Source organism: Monodon monoceros, unplaced genomic scaffold (genome assembly GCF_005190385.1).
Source record: "Monodon monoceros isolate NGI ecotype Baffin Bay Population unplaced genomic scaffold, NGI_Narwhal_1 Super_Scaffold_20, whole genome shotgun sequence".
NCBI lineage: Eukaryota > Metazoa > Chordata > Mammalia > Artiodactyla > Monodontidae > Monodon > Monodon monoceros.
This window is the reverse complement of record NW_021703777.1, coordinates 107,104,733-107,124,807: the sequence shown is the minus strand read 5'-3', so window position 1 is coordinate 107,124,807 and position 20,075 is coordinate 107,104,733. Positions and strand designations below refer to the sequence as shown.

General features: G+C 41.9%; 1 protein-coding gene across 1 annotated transcript in view; it reads right to left on the bottom strand.

Annotated features, from left to right (window-relative positions):
• MCUB (mitochondrial calcium uniporter dominant negative beta subunit) overlaps window positions 1-18,247 on the bottom strand; it is an 89,135-nt gene extending 70,888 nt beyond the window's left edge. Inside the window, 1 exon segment of the mRNA XM_029235314.1 lies at window positions 18,082-18,247. Within this exon segment, the coding sequence (XP_029091147.1) occupies window positions 18,082-18,177 (96 nt within the window). The 5' untranslated portion in view covers window positions 18,178-18,247.
• Window positions 18,248-20,075: the final 1,828 nt, after the last annotated feature.

Sequence of the window (20,075 nt, the reverse complement as noted above, 5' to 3'; positions counted from 1 at the left end):
TTTTTTGACTATCAGTGATGTTTACTATTTTTCACATGCTTATTAGGCATTTTAAATTTCCTTTTTCTGAAAATCACTTATGCCCTTTGCCCATTTCTCTATAAAATTTTAGATTTTTTAAAAATAAGTTTGAATGATCTTCAAATATATCTTGTCATTTGGATGAAAGGAATAAACATGTACTTGACTTAGCTTAAGCAAGAATGGGAGTTTAAGGACAGAGGGGTATCTCTCATGGAGCCTAAATGAAGGATTAGTGCTGGGAATGGACTAGAACTAGGGACTGGAGGGTCATATTCAGATTGGGAATCCTCTTGATCCATAGTTCATTTCTCCTTTTCTCTGCATGTCAGCGTCATTCTGCTTTATCACTACAAAATGATTTGCACTGCTTCCTGGTCCACGGGGTAGAAAATGATCATTACCCAACAGCTCCAAGTGTATAACTCCACTATTCAACAGGGCAGCCAGCAGAGATGGCAATCCTATACCCAATTCCAAGCTCCTCGGTCAGGTGACCAGTTGAATGAAAGTCATGTCCTACTAAGATGGCCAATTCTGTTATAACCGTGTATTTAAGCGCAAAGAAGTTTCCAAAGAAACTTACCAATATTTTTTGGATCTTCAAGCAAGGGAAACAAAAGCAAAAATAAACAAATGGGACCTAATCAAACATAAAAGCTTTTGCACAGCAAAGGAAACCATCAGCAAAATGAAAAGACAACCTACTGAATGGGAGAAGATATGTGAAAATGATATTTCTGATAAGGGGTTAATGTTTTCTAACGTTTCAAAACCAAGAGCATTGCCATGCTAAACTATAATAGTAACAGTTTTAATGGTCACTGCTGTGCCTACGAAGACCTCTTCTAAGATCCTACAGCTTTAAGTAAGCAGGATAATTATTAATATTAAGGTATTTCACCCTAATTCAGTTCCAAAGGTACATTCAGGTAATATAATTACTCTGTAAGAGAGGTTAGACTTGGATGTTCCCATATAATTGCGGGCATCACAACTGTCGATTACAAAACTTAGTCACTGGCACGAATTCAGACTTCACTAATTAAATGGAGGCACAATCCCACTAAATAAACTAATTAAATGAAACTGCCTGGGTTCATTACAAAGTGACTTTCATATGTGAAGAAGGGCTACAGCCTGTTAAAAGAGCACTGGTGCTTAAAGCTCAAATGGACACCAGTTATGAGCAGCACGCCTGGGTCACTTCCAGGCAAAACCTCACAGCAAACATTCTACACCTGTAAACCTTCACAGAAAGATTGATAATATCATACAAATAAAAGGCCAAACCGCAAACCACCCCAACTAAATAGTTAACACACTGTAAACAATCCAAAGCCTTTTCTTGGTGGGGAAGGCAGACGGTAACAGGTGGTCGGCAAGGGAGGTACAGTGGTGGATCAATTCTGAGCTAGCTGTTTGGGTCTATCAATCCTCAGACTGCAGCAGTTTCTGACTCTGTGATGGATATCAAAGGCTGTACACCCGAGGGACCTCACAGAGATGAAAGGAACCTCAGAGTTCACCTCTGCTGACCTCCCATTTTGACCTGGACCCCGCCCAGGTTCCAACCACCCCTACTTAAGCCTACTTCTTGGCTTCTCGATAATCACGCCTCACCATCCTATCTACTCAGTCTAACTTCCTCACGCACTTATAGGTCTCACACTTTTTTTTAAAAAAAAATCTCTCTCTCTGCTTCATCTGTTCTCATTTGGGTTGCATTCTCTGCCCCTAGAACAGTCAAGTTCCCCGATCCCTGGTCCAGACTACAGCACTGTATTCAAAATGGCCACTCCTTTACCAGTGCCTCAACCACAGCCTGGCCTCCGTCTCCCATCCCACCTTGGCCTGACCTGTGCGTGCAGCTGCCACTTCCAAGTACTGCACAGGTGTTCCCTCACCCCTCCTGTGAGGCTTACCAACTTACTGCCTGTAGGCTCCAAATTCACCCTTTTTCACTGCTCTGTGAAAATGAATCTGGGTTCTTCAGGTATTTTTCCTTTGCTGGTTGGCACTGAAGTCTTGTCAGTAGGGGTGCTGAAGAGACACTGAAGGAGGAAAAGGGGGTTTGCTTCCCATTTCTGGTGTCCTCACTGAGCAGGCTCCTGCAGCACCAGAGGATTCTCCAGGGCTTCTCTAGCTTCTGCCTGAGTTCCTCTAGTAACTTAAGAGTCCTGTATTTATGGACAGTCTATCCAGTCTCTTCAATAAGAGATGCTGAGAAAAGTGGAACATGTAAAAGAACGAAATTAGAACATTTTCTCATTCCATATACAAAAATAAACTCAAAATAGATTAAAGACCTAAGCGTAAGACGGGAAACCATAAAACTCTCAGGAGAAAACATACCCAGCACATTCTTTGACACAAGTCTTACCAATATTTTTTGGATCTGTCTCTTCAAGCAAGGGAAACAAAAGCAAAAATAAACAAATGGGACCTAATCAAACATAAAAGCTTTTGCACAGCAAAGGAAACCATCAGCAAAATGAAAAGACAACCTACTGAATGGGAGAAGATATGTGAAAATGATATTTCTGATAAGGGGTTAATATCCAAACTATACGAAGAGCTCATACAACTCAATATCAAAAAAACAAACCATCTGATTAAAAAATGGGCAGAAGGCCTGAATGGACTTCTTTTCCAAAGAAGACAAACAAATGGCCAACAGGCACATGAAAAGATGCTCAACATCACTAATCATCAGAGAAATGAAAATCAAAACTGCAATGAGATGTCACCTCACGCCTGTCAGAATGGCCATCATCAAAAAGACAACAAATAATAAATGTTGGCAAGGATATGGAAAAAGGGAAACCCTAGTACACTGCTGGTGGGAATGTAAATTGGTACGGCCACTATGGAAAACAGTGTGGAGGGTCTTCAAAAAATTAGAAATAGAACTATCACATGATCCAGCAATTCCAATCCTGGGTATAAATCAGAAGAAAATGAAAACACTAATTCGAAAACATATGCACTCCAATGTTCATGCAGCATTATTTACAACTGCCAAGATATGGAAGCAAACTAAGAGTCCATCAACAGATGAATGGATAAAGAAGATTTGTCATATATATACACAATGGAATATTACTCAGCCATAAAAAAAGAAAAATTTCACTTGCAACAGATGGATGGACCTGGAGGGTATTATGCTTAGTGAAGTTATGTCAGACAGAGAATAACAAATACTGTACTTTTTCACTTATATGTGAAATCTAAAAAATAAAACAAACAAATGAATATAACAAAACTGAAACAGACTTGCAGATACAGAGAACAAACTAGTGGTTATCAGTGGGGAGAGGGGTTGGGGGAGGGGCAAGATAAGGAAAGGGGATTAAGAGGTATAAGCTAGTAGGTCTAAAATAAGATACACGAACTCTCCTCGTGGTGCAGTGGCTAAGAATCCACCTGTCAACGAACGGGACACAGGTTCGAGCCCTGGTCCAGGAAGATCCCACATGCCGCGGAGCAGCTAAGCCCATGCACCACAACCACTGAGCCTGCGCTCTAGAGCCCGCGAGCCACAATGACTGAGCCCATGTGCTACAACTACTGAAGCCCGCACACCCTAGAGCCCACACGCTGCAACTACTGAAGCCCACTCGCCTAGAGCCCGTGCTCCGCAACAAGAGAAGCCACCGCAATGAGAAGCCCGCGCACTGCAACAAAGAGTAGTCCCCGCTCGCCACAACTAGAGAAAGCCCGCGCACAGCAACGAAGACCCAACGCAGCCAAAAGTAAAATATAAATAAATTATTAAAAAAATAAAACAAGATACAAAGATGTAAACTACAGAACAGGGAATACATTTTATTATTCCCAATATTTTATAATTACTTTAAATGGAGTATAATCTATAAAAATATCAAATCACTATGTTGTAAACCTGAAACTAATATAAGACTGTAAATCAACTATACCTCAATTAAAAAAAAAAAGCAGTCTATGCATTGGTGGACAGGCAGAATATATCTAGTTTCTTAAACTAAGCTGAACTCTGCCCTCCTATTCTGCCCAACCTTAGGGGTAATTTCCTTGCTCTGAAGCAACCCAGAATGACAAAGTGTTCACATAATACCTTCTCAGATGTTTGAAAACAGATTTTGCTTCTTCTTTGCCTTCTTTTTCACCAGATTAAAAATATCCACTCCCTGAAATCATCTCTGATATAAATCCTCAACATCTTAACCGCCTTCTGGATGCGCTTCCCTCCCACCAGCTTGTCAGCGTCCCTTCTAAAGCACTGCCCCAGTAACAAAACATAAGGCCCCGATGCTGTCTGACAAGCCTGGTGCAATGTAATGAGACTATCGCTCCCGGTGATTAAGACTCTGCACCTCCCTTCAATCAGTTAGGAGCCAAACTAGAGTTCTGGAAATTCAACGTTCAGAGGTGGCTTGTGGGTAAACTGAAACTCCCAGATCCCCTGCACACAACTAACTACCAAGCAGGATTTACTCATCCTATACTTTTTTCCTCCATCAAGAGAGACTCTGCCTTCTTCTAGCACTGCTAAATTGTTTTTTTCCCCTACTATTCTTAAAGCAATAGCCCAGATTAATCTGCTGCAGTATGGAATGAGAATAAGAAGCCTCCAGTAAAAGACAATTCCATACGACCTAGGATGATCTTTTATGTTTGGATACTGCCAGGCCAGGCCCAGGCCCAGTTCAAAATATTGTAATATGTTCATTTTGGTGATAATATTTCCAATTATATGTATTTATATATTATATATATTACATAATATTACATATACACACACACAGCCCTTCGGACAACTCTTTCATTGAAGCCTCATTTAATGTTTCATAGACAATATAGTGTCCAAGTTCAAGAAATACATAGGAACCTATGACAATCTAGCCATTTCATTATATAAAACAATAACTATGTTGAAGTGCATGAAAAGCAATGAGAAAGGAAAACATTTCTAATATTCCAAAGTCAAAGTTACACGTTTAAGACTGATCAATAGTGATATCCAAGCCTGACAAATTAAAATTAAAAAGCCTGTGATTAAAAAGATGTGATTAAGTAAATAATGTGGTGAGGAGACAATATACAAGGTCCTACTAATAAATCTCTGAATATGCCCTGAACTACAGTAGATTAGTCTCACTATTATGTTATATACTAAGATACATTTTATTCAAAGACTCAGCATCTTTCAACCACCCTAAGCATCTACTTAAGATTTCCCTTTTTTTAGACCATATTTATAACAGGCTAGCCTACGAAATGCCACTAAATTCATATACTAGATATGCATGATCTTTTATAACTTTCACTATTGCTCCTTTATCTACTAATCACCACAATTCCTCTAAAGGAAGTCCTTCCCTAAGACTATATTGTCAGCATCTTCTCTCAAGTATACTTCTTTTCCTCCTTATCAGGTGTCATTGCACAAACTTGAATTCTGGCTTCAAATCCTAATTGAACCATTAGAATTTATTTCTCTCTCTTCCTTAGCTTAGAGTGTACAGGTGAGACTACACCCTTTCCTATTAAGTTACAGCCCCAAGGGCAGCTTATAATGAAGCCAACGAAGTGTCAAATGTTCCTGTTCTAACCTAAATTAAAAATGCTGAATTTCCACCATTTCCTTTTTAAGTTTTCCAGGGAGAAATAGTTTCCCCGTAAATGTCTACTGCTGAAGAACACATACAAACAAAGCACAGTAGAGCCTTGAAAATTCAGTGCTCACAGAAAGCAAAACTGTCCTGTTTCTAGTCAAGGGGAAGGCAGCAGAACATCTAAATGTCCACTAAAATCCTGTCTCCCTTCTTCCATGGTTACCAAGTGTTCACTGGAATGTGGCTCCCAGCCAGCACTATATCTCTCAGCCCCCTTGCAGCTCAATATGGCCATCTGACCCGTTCAATGAAATATTCAATGCAACATGAACATAAGCGTTATGTGACATCTCCAGGCCAAGTCTAAAAAACCCTTCCATGCTCTTTTGAGTTTGGAAGCCACGTGCTGAAGACGACAGAGGAACTGGTCAGCTTAGGGTCCCTGAATGACTGTGGTGCAGACCTACTGCTGACCTAAAAAGCTACCTCAGAACCACTTCCTGAGAGAGCGAAAACTGACTTAAAGAATACAGAAGTTCAAGTACTGTTGAGTCTTTTGTTTCAGCAGCACAGCTTATGCTAATCAACAGAGATAATAGAAAATTCATTAAAAAAAAAAAAAGGTTTGGGGAAAGGAAATGGAGGAAAACCATACATAATGACTGTAACCTCTAATGTTGGGTTCACATGAAAGACAAATGGTGCCCGTGGTTAAATAATTCCAAAGAGAAATAACCTACTGGAATAAATGGCTGGGCCAACGCACGGCCTCTTGAAGATTACTCGGCCAAGTCTTCACCTCTTCACCCATCACATCACCTCTCCCACAGGAATGAGAACTCACCACAGGACTCTGCCTCTTCCCGATTTCAGACAGCAGCTCATTATCTCAGTCCCAGCTGTCCATCCTCTTCCTTCTCTCACGTGCCAGGCACTGTGGCCTCATGGTTAGATGTAAGCCTAACAGTAGAGAACTGCTGGAATTCCTACACGTCTTCACGTTCTTCCTCTTGTTTGTCCAGTGTACCAGTTCCTGTTATTTCAGCTCCATGTACAGTGACCATGACTTCGTGACTGGTCCTTATCAATGTACTCACTTGCCTCATCCCACTACACATACACCGAAGTACTAAATCCAGATTCATCTTCTAAAATAACATTTCTACGACTACTGCCAAAATCTTGGTATAGAGTCTACAGATCAGGGGCTGGCAAACTACAGCTGGCAAACGGGCTGAATCTGGTCCGTTGCCATTTTTGTAAATAAAGTTTATTGGAACACAGCCATGCCCTGCGTGGCAGCTTTTGCACTGCAACGGCAATACTGCGGAGTTGTGACAGCTCATAGGCTGCAAAGTCTAAAATGTTTACCATCTGGACCTTTATAGGAAACGCTTACCAACACCTGGTATAGACCAACATCATTTCCCAGAAAGACAATGGCAGCTATCTTCTTATACCTCATTCGTTTAGCACCACTACTAAGCACCTGTACTAGCAGAATAAGAAAAACCAAGATATATAAATATATATATATGGCTCCAAAAATTTTAAAGATATGGTACTTACTCTTCAGCAATTACTAGTGTACAGAGAAAAAGAATATTCATGGAGGAGCAGGCATGCTGGTAAGATACAGACACAAGAAGCCCTGATATAAGGGAGTGTACAAGTACCAAACGAGAAGTAAAATGAGTCAACTAGGCAGACACAGGAAGGAAAGATGGGGAAAAAAAAAAATGGGCAGAGGGCCTGAGTATACATTTTTCCAAAGAAGATACACAAATGGCAATATGTACAGGAAAAGGTGCTCAACATCACTAAGCATCAGAGAAATGAAAATCAAAACCACACTGAAGTATCTCCTCATGCCTGTTAGAGCGGCTCCATTCAAAGAAATAACAAGTGATGGTGAGGAGGCAGGGAAAAGGGAACCCTCCTGCACTGGTGGTGGGACTGTAAATCAGTGCAGCCACTATGGAGAACAGTACGGAGGTTCCTCAAACAATTAAAAATAGAACTACCATATGATCCAGCAATTCCATTTCTGGGAAGTGGAAATGAAAACACTAACCGGAAAAGATATCTGCACGCCCATGTTCACTGCAGCATCATTTATAATAGTTAAAACATGAAGACCACCTTAGTGTCCATCAATGGATGAATGGATAGAGAAAATATGGTGTACATATACACAATGGAATATTATTCAGCCATAAAAAGAAGGAAATCCTGCCACTTGAGGGGTGGGTGAAATGGATGAAGGAGGTCAAAAGGTACAAACTTGTAGTTATAAAATAAATAAGTCCTGGGGATGTAATACACAGCATGGGGACTATAGTTAATAATACTGCACTGTATATTTGAAAGTTGCTAAGAGTAAATCCTAAAAATTCTTATCACATGAAAAAAAATTGTAACTATGTATGGTGATGGATGTTAACTGGACCTATTGTGATGATCTTTTCATAACACATACAAGTATCAAATTATTATACTATACACCTAAAACTAATGTAATGTTATATGTCAATTCTATCTCAATTTCAAAAAAAAAAGGAGGAAAGATGATTTCCATCTAGTAATCAAGACAGGTTTTATCTATGAAAATGGTGAAGCCAAGGTCAGACTTTTAACCAGGAATAGAACATGGGCATGGCAGGTGGAGACAGCACAAGGCAAACTGTTATTTATGCTCTATAAAACATATTCCATCCACGAATTGGTTGTTTTTCAACTTCAGGTTTCAACCATCAGCAACCATGCTTTGGGCTTTTGTAGTACTGCTTTCTGTGAGCCTCCAATAGCATCGGTCTCATAATGCCTCTGGCTTTTCTCCTTTTTTTTCTTTTTCTGCTCTTCTGCTTTAATCCTTCCATTCAGAGACTTCTGGTTGGGCTGCTCTTCCACTGGACAAGATAAGGCACAAGCTAAGCTGCTGTAACAAAGAGACCTAGAAGCACGTGGGACTCAAGAGAGATGTTTGTTCTTCTGGTAGGCAGGCAGTTGAGGGTAAGAGGACATTAATGCCATCCAGGGATGCAGGTGCCTTCTATCTAGTTGTCCCACCATCAGCTAGAGGGTTATGTGCCTCCACAGGGTCCAGGCTGGCTCACCCCTTCCACATCTACATTGCAGCCCACAGGAGACAGTAAAAGGTAGAAGAGAGAAATCAGTTTCCTAATTAAGGATGTGAACAGAAGTTACACTTCTATCTCACATGAGATATCCAGAACTTGGTCACACGCTAGCTGCAAAGAAGGCTGAAGAACGCAGTATCTAGGAATGGTCCAATACACTAGAGCTGGAGTGGCAAGATTAGTTGTACCTGAGGAAATAGGCTCGGAAGTAAGAGGATCGCTTGTGTTTTTCAACATAATCCATCCCCAATCTAATTTTTTAATGCAGTGCTCTCCAAACTGTATCCTGTAGACCACTCTCTTGGGAGAAGTTACTAGAAATGCTGTGGAGTAACAGAGATCTGTGATCAACCTCCTTCCTGCTCTCAGATCGTCCCAATGCCCATTAGCAAAGGTACGTAGTGAAGGAACACATCTAACTTGGTATGGCTTAACCCAGAATTCTTCAAACTTATAAGAAGAGGGAATTTGTTTTTCTGAAACATCTATTAACATCCTAGGAATCAATGTCCTACAGGATATCAGTCTGTGATACAGAGTTTAATTTAATAAACATAATTCCTATAAGGTTTGAATATGGTGTCTAAAGCTCTAATACAAGTCAAATCAAGGACCATACTTCCCAGAGAATACTTCCTGCTGGCTCATCAGGGTGCTTACTAGACCCCCAACTCCTTTCCGATTCCACCCTCTGTGCTTATGCCCATTCTTCCTACTCCAAATATGTCTGCTAAACCCTTCCTTACCCTGCTCTCAGAGCTTAGTCGAAATCCTACCTCTTTTCATCTCTTCAATTTCTAATGATGTTTCTTCTCTGAATTCTTTTAGTATTTGTCTCTGATGTTTGACTCTCATGAGCCAACTGGTGAATGAACACGTATGTATCTCTTTTACGAGTCTCGTCTTCCCCATAACTTTTAAGGATCTTCTCTGCAAGCTTTCAGATCTAGCATGAAGCACCACAACTCCTCCACTGAGATCTCAGGGCTTAGATAAGAGTCGAAACCCACTTTAGACACAAGGGAAATATGAGCAATTAAAATGCGACAGACCAGGGCTTGGCTCTGAAAGACCAAGAGCATGAGAAGTGGCACCTACATCTCAGAGTAGACGAACCTAACACCAGGATGGGGGAAATAGAAGCCAAACTTTCAGCTAAAACATTCTGAGGAATCAAGCCAGAACCAGCTCTTAGAGCTCATGAGGGTGGCGGCAGCACAAGTTCAGGTAGCAGCTGGAACCTCCACTGCCATCCTGTTTACCCCCTCTGTCCCCAAAGTCTAGAAATGCTGGGACAGTGGCATGAATCTTCGGGATTTATCAAAAGTCCCTATTCAAAGACCTCAGATTCTAGGCTGTACAGCAAAAGAGATGAATGGCAACCACTATACAGGTTTACCGATCCAATATTTGAACATTCAACAGTATTCATCACATTTTGCTATGTACCCTGAAGGCACTCCCTCAACCAGCCACCAAGTTCTGGAAGGCCAATGGATGATAATCTTACTCATGGCAATTCCATGCTCTAGAGGAATATGCCCCGCTTCTGCAGTGGTAACGGGGGTCTTGTAATAGGTAAAGGTCTGCGTGTTTCTTAATGTAAAAAATTATATTCCTTTTTTTTGGGGGGGGGGCGGTTTCCAAAAGGTTAATTTTATATTTTGCCCAGGAAAATATAAAATTGTATCTTACAAATAAAAATTTTTATAATTGATTTTAAAATTACCATTCTAGCTCGTGCACTACAACTGCTGAGCCTGTGCTCTGGCACCCGCGAGCCACAACTACTGAGCTCACGGGCCACAACTACTGAAGCCCGCATGCCTAGAGCCCGTGCTCCATAACAAGAGAAGCCACCGCAGTGAGAAGCCCGTGCACTGCAACGAAGAGTAGCCCCCGCTCACTGCAACTGGAGAAGGCCTGCTCACAGTGACGAAGATCCAATGCAGCCATAAATAAATAAATTAAATTACCATTCTAAATTATTTAAGTTTTCATGACTGAGCTTTTAGTACCAATGATCTAACACTCTGAGAATCCCATTTACGAAAGTCCTCAGTGGAGAAAAGCGCTGCCTTCCCCACATATAGACCATCATCCTAAATCACCACCACACTTTCAGAACAGCCAAGAAAACTTACACGCCAGGTTGTCCTTACAGAATTTATGTTTCACTAAACTATGTTGATTATGTCCTTTAAAAATCCTGATGTGAAAGCATGTCTACAACAAAACAATTAACCAAATATAATTGAAGGTTGCTTTCTTTCACTAGAAAATACAACACATACAAAGATTACTTTGATTAACTTTAAAAAATCTTCAATATTCAAGCCTCATATCACAAAAGGTGGATAATAACGATTTAGGTGCCCCCCCCTGGCTAGAGTCAGTGGGGAAGAGGAAATTCAGAAGTTCAGACCTGAAGAGAATACACCCTTAAGGAGTCTATATGATACTGAGTTCTTTATCATCTATCCCTTCATTCCTCTACCCAACAAGCATTTATTATGCACCTACTGTGACGGGGCAGAAGCCATCAGAGATAAGGAGAAATTTGGGATTGACATGTGTACACTGCTATAGTTAAAATAGATAACCAACAAGGACCTACTGTAGAGCACAGGGAACTCTGCTCAATATTCTGTAATAACCTAAATGGGAAAAGAATTTGAAAAAGAACAGATACATGTATATGCATAACTGAATCACTTTGCTGTACACCTGAAACTAACACAACATTGTTAATCAACTATACGCCAATATAAAATAAAAATTAAAAAACAAAAAACCAAAGGGCTGAGAGAATCCAGGTGGGAAAATCATATGAACCCAACTAACTATAATACAGGGTAAGATGAAGTACTGCAGTTACCGTGGGAGTGAAAAGGAAGGTGTAATTAATTCTGCCGGCAGACACCTGCAGAAACCACATAAAAACTGGGGTGAGGTGGGGGTGGGTAGGTATTGGAACTCAGCCTTGGGGGATGAGAATTCAGGAAGGTGAACAGGGAGGGTGATGGGGGCGGGGGCAACGCTGCCCAGGGAACATCATAAACGCCACCAGGGACAAGCCACAAGGAGAGGCATTAGTCCATCGCGGCCAGATGTAGGCCTCGCAGGGCATGGGGTAGCAGGTGGGACTGGAGGGATGAAGCCACACGATTTCTGGATCAACTGCTGCTTATGTTTTACAGTTGGCTTACCTTGGTTTGGCTAATAACAAACCCACAAAAGCGTATTTACAAGGTCAAAAGAAACCAGACTTTCTCCTGAAAAACGAAAATTGCTTCATGATGCGTTATCCGAAACATTCCCAAAGCAGAGTTGCAGAAATGAGTCATCCGACTATAAAATGTCACAACATATATCCTCTAGCAAGGGCTTCGACAGCCAATGCTATGCTGACCTGTTTGCACACATTTTCTAAAAGAAATGTTTTTTCAGGTTTATGGCCACATTACTGCCAGTCTCTCTAATAAACATGCACACTTGTGTTCCAGGTGCATTACTGGTGGAAAAAGCAGTTATTCATCAACAGCTTTTAGAACCCCCTCTTCAAATAGCCCCCCTCCCCTACTAGGGAAACTCATCTACCGAAACAGAATATTTAACGAGAGAGACAGCCACACGTGAACACACACACACACACCCCAACACACATGGTCAGAAAAACAACAAGAATTCATCAAGAAGAATGATACCTTCTTTCCTCCAGACAGGTTCAGGGCATTTATTATTTATTGTTATGCCTAAGAGGTTGAAAATAAGCAAATCCATCTTTTGGTCCCAGAAATGAGATTTGAGCAATGCATTCATTATAAAAACACTCCTACAACCAAATAATTGAGAGTTCCCAGTGGAGTTAAATATTTTAGGATTACCACCTGTGTCCACAGCACTTTTATAAACCAAACCGCCTACTCAACCTGGTAAAATACCGTAAGACCCGCAGACAGAACCCAGATTCATGGTGTGACCCTTGTCAATCTTGAAGACTTTTTCCTCCCTTAAGTCTGCCACAATAAAACCTTGTGTGCCTGTCAGTTTCTTAATATGAGGTTCAATGTTTTATGTTACTTCTTGTTTCTGCTCACAGGCTATAACAATTTCAACTCTAGCTCCATCTCTTGCCTCTCTTTTCACTGCTCCCTATTTCTGGCCCTCAAATCAGAGATATTCTCTTCAATGGACTTTGTTGATAGTGCAGATTTCACATATCATTTCTCACCGGTATTGTGAATCCTACATTGAGCTCTAATTATCCTCAAAAGAGCTGCCAAACAAAAGGCTGGACTGCATGCTCTCCATTCCTGCAAACTAAGGTTAAAATGATGTAAAATCAAATGACATCATTTATGAGTTAATTTACATAGGAAACTCAGAATTAAGAGATTTAACAGGACTTAGTAGTTGACCCAAACTCGATTTTTACCCAGGTGAGGAAAGTGGAGGTGGCAAGGAAATAGGAAGATTTAGAACAGGTGAGGGTGGTAAGAAGAAAAAAGGTGAGAGAAGAGTAACCACCACCTTTAAGAGACAACAATATTTGTCAATTAAATCTCAATTAAAACAAAAAGAGAACCATAGCATCAAAAGTAGATTCTTGGAGCAACTCAGTTCAGCGCAGTCAGTAGGTGTGGAACACTTTCTGTGAGTGAAGCACCAAGCAGGCTTCCGCCATTAACTACTTAGAACATATTTGTTCGAACACCAAAGAGCTGACTTTTGAAATTTAATAAAATCTTATTCATGCACCACTTTTTTCCCATTAAAAGAGATCACAGAAAAATGAGCGAGGATATGAATGGAGGGAAAAATGAAGGCAGAGAGGATGAAACCATAAGTATGGTAAATACATAAAAGGCATGTTACAAGGTCTTAAACATTTGTTAGAAGGTGGGTTGAAAATCTGACCGTAAGCTTTCTGGCAGCCAGTGCGTAGAGAGAACACCCGTGGCTGTATACCTCACTGCATAATAAACCCCAAATCAGTTCAGGAGAAACCCAATTCTAAGACTAAGACTAGACAGCAGTTTCTTTCATGGGTCCTCGTAAAGAGTACCTCTTAACTGACTACCAAGTTTCGTAGGCCTGTTTCTTAAAAGGTATGCCAATGAGGAAAGTTTAGTAAAACATTTGGGTGAGGGATCCCATACCACGCAGTCTAAATACCTAGCTCAGAGAACAGAGCTGGTATTTGTTTTAAAAATCAGGAAAATTAATACTGTGGTAAGTTAAATGGGATCAAAAATCAGATACTTCTAGAATATAGCTAAGATAATGCTATTTTATTATCTATTGGTTTATAGCCTGTACGTTAGGCCAAGATGTCTACTCTATAATGGCTTTAGGGTTCTAATGCTAGATTCTCTTGAATAAGCAACAAGTCACAGTTGAAATCACTGGAATGACAGAATTAAGTATTAGAGCAAGACAATTCTTAATTCCTAAGAGAATACTATCATGCCATGCTCGCCCCATGTCAAATACCAATTTCTTTTTAAAGGGGAAAAGTTATTACAATCATTAGTTAAAACTGCCACTTTACTGGCTGCCTAAGATCATAAAAGAGGATTTTCAACCATTAAGACAAACATTCTGACACGGTAAAATAACAAAATGGCAATTTTAGAGATGGAAAGGGCTTTTGAGACCACTTAGACAAACCTTGTTTTGAAAAGGGAGTAAAACAGGCTCAAAGCAGACTGAATGACTTGGCTAAGTTCAGGAGCTAAGTGGTGGCAGGGCCGGGTTAGCCCTCAGATGTCCCAGTTGCCTAATACCAACTGAATTAGCTGCTCATTTCTATTCTATGAAGTAAATACATCTGGTTTTATAAAGCTATTAGATTAACCAAATTGAGCCTCTGGTTTTCTACCGTAGTTTCATAGGGACCTCATTCAACAAATATTTATCTGCCAAGCCACAAAATGATTTCCCAGCTTAGAGCTTGCTGCAAAACAGAATACTGGTAAATTGCAATAAACAGTAAAGTAAACCAAAAATAAGCAAACGAAAAACCCAGCCCTAATACCTAAGTGCCGGGAAGGTAGTAATGTTTAACATTTAATAGACAAACCGGTCTTAAACTACTTTGAGACCAAAGCATCCATGTCTTTTCTACAATGTAAGTACAATCACCAACATACAAATCAACCACCGTCCTCAGGAGAGAGCTCTGAAACGAGGATTATAGTACACAACGCACCAGTTACAAACACATGAGGTAGAATCATAGGAACGTGTCAAACGAGGATGACATGTTTATTAAATCCAAAAGATGAAAACAACTTCTAAATTAACATTTGGTGGTGGCATTATAACATGTATATGCTCTGTTTCTATGAGTTAAAAAAAAAAGCACACTCAATACTTAAACTTCTCTGCAAAGTACACCTGATTTTTTAAGAATTTTAAACATAGCCAATGTAGGGACCCAAATACTGTACTGGCGGCTTGAAATCACATCAGGGAGTCTCTCCAACTAAGTAGCAGAAGAACCAAATTAAGAAAGGCACAATCAGGCAAGAGCTTTCTGTTTAGTGATAATTTATCAGGCACCATGATCACTCAAAGCTGTGTCCTGGAGAACAAGACAGGCCAGCAGGAGCTGTGGATTGCTGGGACAACCACTCAGCCACAGCGCTGCAAAGAAGCAGAGATGCTGCGACTGGAACGTAACCATGGACAACAGGCCATGCCTTGGCCAAAGGTAATATGGCGTGCTCTGGCTCTCTTATGCTTCAGACTAAGACTTATGCTTCAGACTTATGTCCTTTAAAAAGCAATTCTGGGCTTCCCTGGTGGCGCAGTGGTTGGGAGTCCACCTGCTGATGCAGGGGACACGGGTTCGAGCCCTGGTCTGGGAAGATCCCACATGCCGCGGAGCAACTGGACCCATGAGCCACAACTACTGAGCCTGCGCGTCTGGAGTCTGTGCTCCGAAACAAGAGAGGCCGTGACAGTGAGAGGCCCGCGCACCGCGATGAAGAGTGGCCCCCACTCGCCGCAACTAGAGAAAGCCCTCGCACAGAAACGAAGACCCAACACAGCCAAAAATAATAAATAAAAAATTTTTTAAAAAAGCAATTCTGCTATACTAAACATACTCATGTTGACAAACTTTTTTTCTACCCAAAAAATCACTGGCGATTACTCACCTACCATGTGAAGCATAAAAACTGTCTATTTTTCAAAATCACTAAATGCTCCTCTAAGGCACACTCTTTTCAGAAGAGGCCAAATATAACTGGGAAGGCTTACTTGAGATACTATTAATGACAAGTCCTTTCAAGCTAGGATTTTATGAGCTGTCAGGTCACATGTATCACTTCTTTTTTTCCTGCTGCTTTCAGAGGCTCTAGGGATCTGAATGTTTACAGCAAAAATGTATGGAAATAACACCTGTCTTTAGCCACAGGACTTTTCATATCAAATGGAGCAATCACAAAACAGTGAGACCCTAGAATGAAAGATGTCCCTACAACCAGTTAATTTGACTTGCAGAAAATGGTTTAGTAGCCCTAGCTAAAACTCCTAGGCAGCCAGGATATTTCTGTCAGTTTCTTTATGGTACAATTTCAAACAGCATATAAAGAAGCACACTCAAAGCTTCTCTTTATTCTTTGGGGGTCTTTAATCAGACAAGTGAAATGATGGAAACATTTCTATTTCTAAGGTTCAGCAAATTGACTTAATAGCATGGACAGTCAAGACCTAAAACAAAAATCTTCAGATTAGAAACAGTCAAACATAAGGCTTCTTAAGATGATTCCCCTATGATTAAGCCTAATAAGCCCCACTGTATAACTTTCGACCTCTTTTAAAAGAGTATCCAATTCCTGCTGGGGCATGCAATGGCACTACCCTGGATAGCATCAGGTGGGAAACATGAAGAGTTTAGAGTTGATAATCTGAGAAAGAGCAGCCACTCTTAGGATCCATAAACATTCTACTCAAAATGTTAAATAGATTTAACAGAAAAGTGAGTCAATCATTTAAGTTTAAATGGTGTACAGTGAAGGGGGTTCCTTGTATTGGGTTGTCTTACTGTTTAGTATATCTTTGACTGTAAAGTGCAACATTTATAATAAAAACACAAATTTCACAAAATGAAAAAAGCCTCTCTCTCCCATTAGTCTATTAAGTCTACCCTTTTACATTTTAAGAAGTTTGCCCCTGTCCTAGTTATAAGGAACAAAATGCCCTTCCTCATTCCGTTTCTAACATTCAGGGAAGGCATTTTAAAAATGCACTTAAACATTTCTTCCACCATTCCAAACTCTGAAGCCCTGAGAGAGCTGGAGTGGGAAAAAAAGAGAAAAATTAATAGGACGTGAAAGCGACAAGATACTGAATGTCATCGCTTACTTTCTGCTTTTCTTGCGAAGTGCACAACTGGCAGAAAAAAATCTTTTCCCGGTTAACAATCTGAAAATGATTTATGAGGGTGGGGAGGCGGGGTGCTGGGAACTAAAACGCAAACCACGCTCTCCGCAACCGCGCACACCTGGAAGGCTCTCGTTTAAAGGCTGTCTTTCCTCATCAGGCTCAGAGTTAGGGCTCCTGGGCGCCTGTCAGGCTCCATCACAATTCCAGTTACAATCAGTACTTTCCCCCGTCTTCCCGTGTCTTTTTTAGTGCACATCCACTCTCCTCCCTCCTCCCAAGCGACGGCTCTACACAGACCACAATACAACTGTGTCAGGCCAACCGTTACTCACCAACACACACTCATGATTCCCCCGACTCTCAAGTCTCGGAACAAAACGCGAATTTTTCTTCTCTCTTTGAAAGGGAGGTGCTCGCGGTTTTCAGGATGGAAATTCCACCCTCCTACGACAGTGCACACTCGGGGCACTCACTCTGCTCGCTCTACCGTTTTCTTAGCCCTTTTCGGCCATTTCGGCACCGACGATCGAGCCGACAGCAAAACGGCTCTGAAAACTTACTGAAGACCGTAGTTTGGACGCGGAGAAACTGCCTGCCGGGGTAACTGTGCTGCTCCCCGGGCCGCAGCCCCATGGTCCCCGCACCCCAACTTAACCGAGGTGATGCGCCGACGCACGTCCTTTCCTTCCTGGCCTTTCCTTCCCTCGGCCCCTGGGGGTGACCCCGACTTTGGACCCCGGGGCCCACTTCCGCGGCCCGGGCGACCACCTGTCGGGGTCCTCCCGCGCGCGAAACCGGGGAGCCAGCAAAACGCAGTGAACGTCTCGGCCGCCGGGCTTTCGCTCCCGCGGAAGTTGCCCCACGCAAACTTTTCCAGCCGCCTCCCCCCAGCTTCCCCCCCCCCCCCCGCCGGGCTCGGGCTTAACCTGGGGCATCGGTGGTCGCGGATGCGTTCGGCCATGGGTTCCTGGGGTCTGCAGCAGACGGGCGCGCCAGGGCCAGGGGCCCCTCCGAAGCATCATTCCGCCCAGCGCGGCGCTCCCGCCCCAGTCAGCGGGCCATCCTCCGAGCCGGACGACTGGGAGAGGGCGTTCCCGGTGAGCGCAGCCTCGCCGGGCCCCCGCCTCTCAGCGCAGCGCAGCGCGGGGCGGGCTAAAGGGAGGGAGTGTCACTCTTCTCTTCTCGTCTTCGCACGCAACTGGGCGCCAGACTATTTTCTTTCCTCCGACCAAAATTTTAAAACGGAAGGGGGAGAGAAAGAGAGCGCGGGGGAACCGCCCTTCGCATCTCGGGTTTCCAGGGGCAGCGCGGACGCTGGGACGGCCTCGCTTCTTCCAGTGGAAGCCCCTTCTGAAATGAACGAGAGCGGGCCCCTCGCACCTTGCGGGCTGTTGATTTCAAAACTCGTAATTCTGGGTACTCAGTGCCCTTGGGGCCGTCTGCTGCCTTCCACCCCGCCAGCAGGGAGGCGCGGGCCTGAGTGGCCATCTGGAGAGAGGCAGGGTCTCTCTGAAAGTTTCCCTCCTGGACTGAGAGGAAAGGAGGGAGGGAAGCAGGTCCACCAAGGCGCCACCTCTCAGTTGGCACAGTGCGGGCTGCGCTGCTCATTGTTGAGCGCTGTGACGGTCACCCCAGACCTACTTCTGCCAGACGTTTGCGGTGACCCACCCAGAGCTCTTTGGGACGATCTCTCCCACAGTCGAATTGGCTTCTCCTTTGCAGCACGTTTTTAACTAAAGGAGCTAAGGAACAGGAACTGTCTTCTCGACAGCTGGGAAATCTAATGTTTTGTCTTGGAGACTTTTTGTTTGTGAAAACAAACACAAACCATTTAAGAGCAACCTAGTCCAACTTTCAAATAGCTTACTTACAACAGAGTTGCTAGATAAAATACAGAATGCCCAGTTAAATTTGATTTTCAGATAAACAAAAAATAATATTTTTTAGCATAAGTATGTCCCAAATATTGCATGCGTCACACTTATACTTTTCTATGAAATATTTGGGATATACTTATACTAAATTATTTATTGATTATCTGTAATTAAATTTAGCTGGGCATCCCATATTGTTATTTGCTAAATCTGCAAGAGGCTTGAGTTAATGAGTCAAAGCTAGCAAACAGTGCAACAAGTGGCAAATCTCACCTGATGACGATCTCCTTTCTCTATTGAAAAAAAGATGTAAGTTTCTATGATAGCAAAACCTGTGTCACCACTTAAGGCTGATTCATATGTGTTAATGAGCATCTGTGTTTCAAAATACCGTTGCCCTGCACAGATAGTGACGCGTTAAACATTAAGTCCACATGGGAAGTAATTTACCTTACCTGAGTCCTTTCCTTCTATCTGCTAGTGCTCCAAATGAAAGAGATTTGTCTACCGTGAATAAAGCTGCAATAAACATGGGGATGCAGGTATCTTTTTGAGATACTTATTTCATTTCTTTTGGATACATATCTAGTAGTGGGATTGCCGGATCTATATGGTAGTTCTCTTTTAATTTTTTGAGGAACCATTATACTGCTTTCCATAATGGCTGCACCAATTTACATTCCCACCAACAGTGTACAAGAGTTCCCTTTTCTCCTGTAGCCATAATATGGAAACAACCCAAGTGTCCATCAAAGGATGAATGGACAAAGAAAATGATATATAGATGTTGTTTATATATATAATGGGATATTATTCACCAATAAAATAGAAGGAAATCCTGCCATTTTGACGATATAGATAAACCTGAAGGACATTATGCTAAGTGAAATAAGTCAGAAAGAGAAATACTATATGATCTCTCTTATATGTGGGAGCTAAAAAAGTCAAATCCATAGAATCAGAGAGTAGAACAGTGGTTTCCAGGGGCAGGAAGGTGGGGAAAATGGGGAGATGCTGGTCAAAAAGTACAAACTTTCAGTTATAAG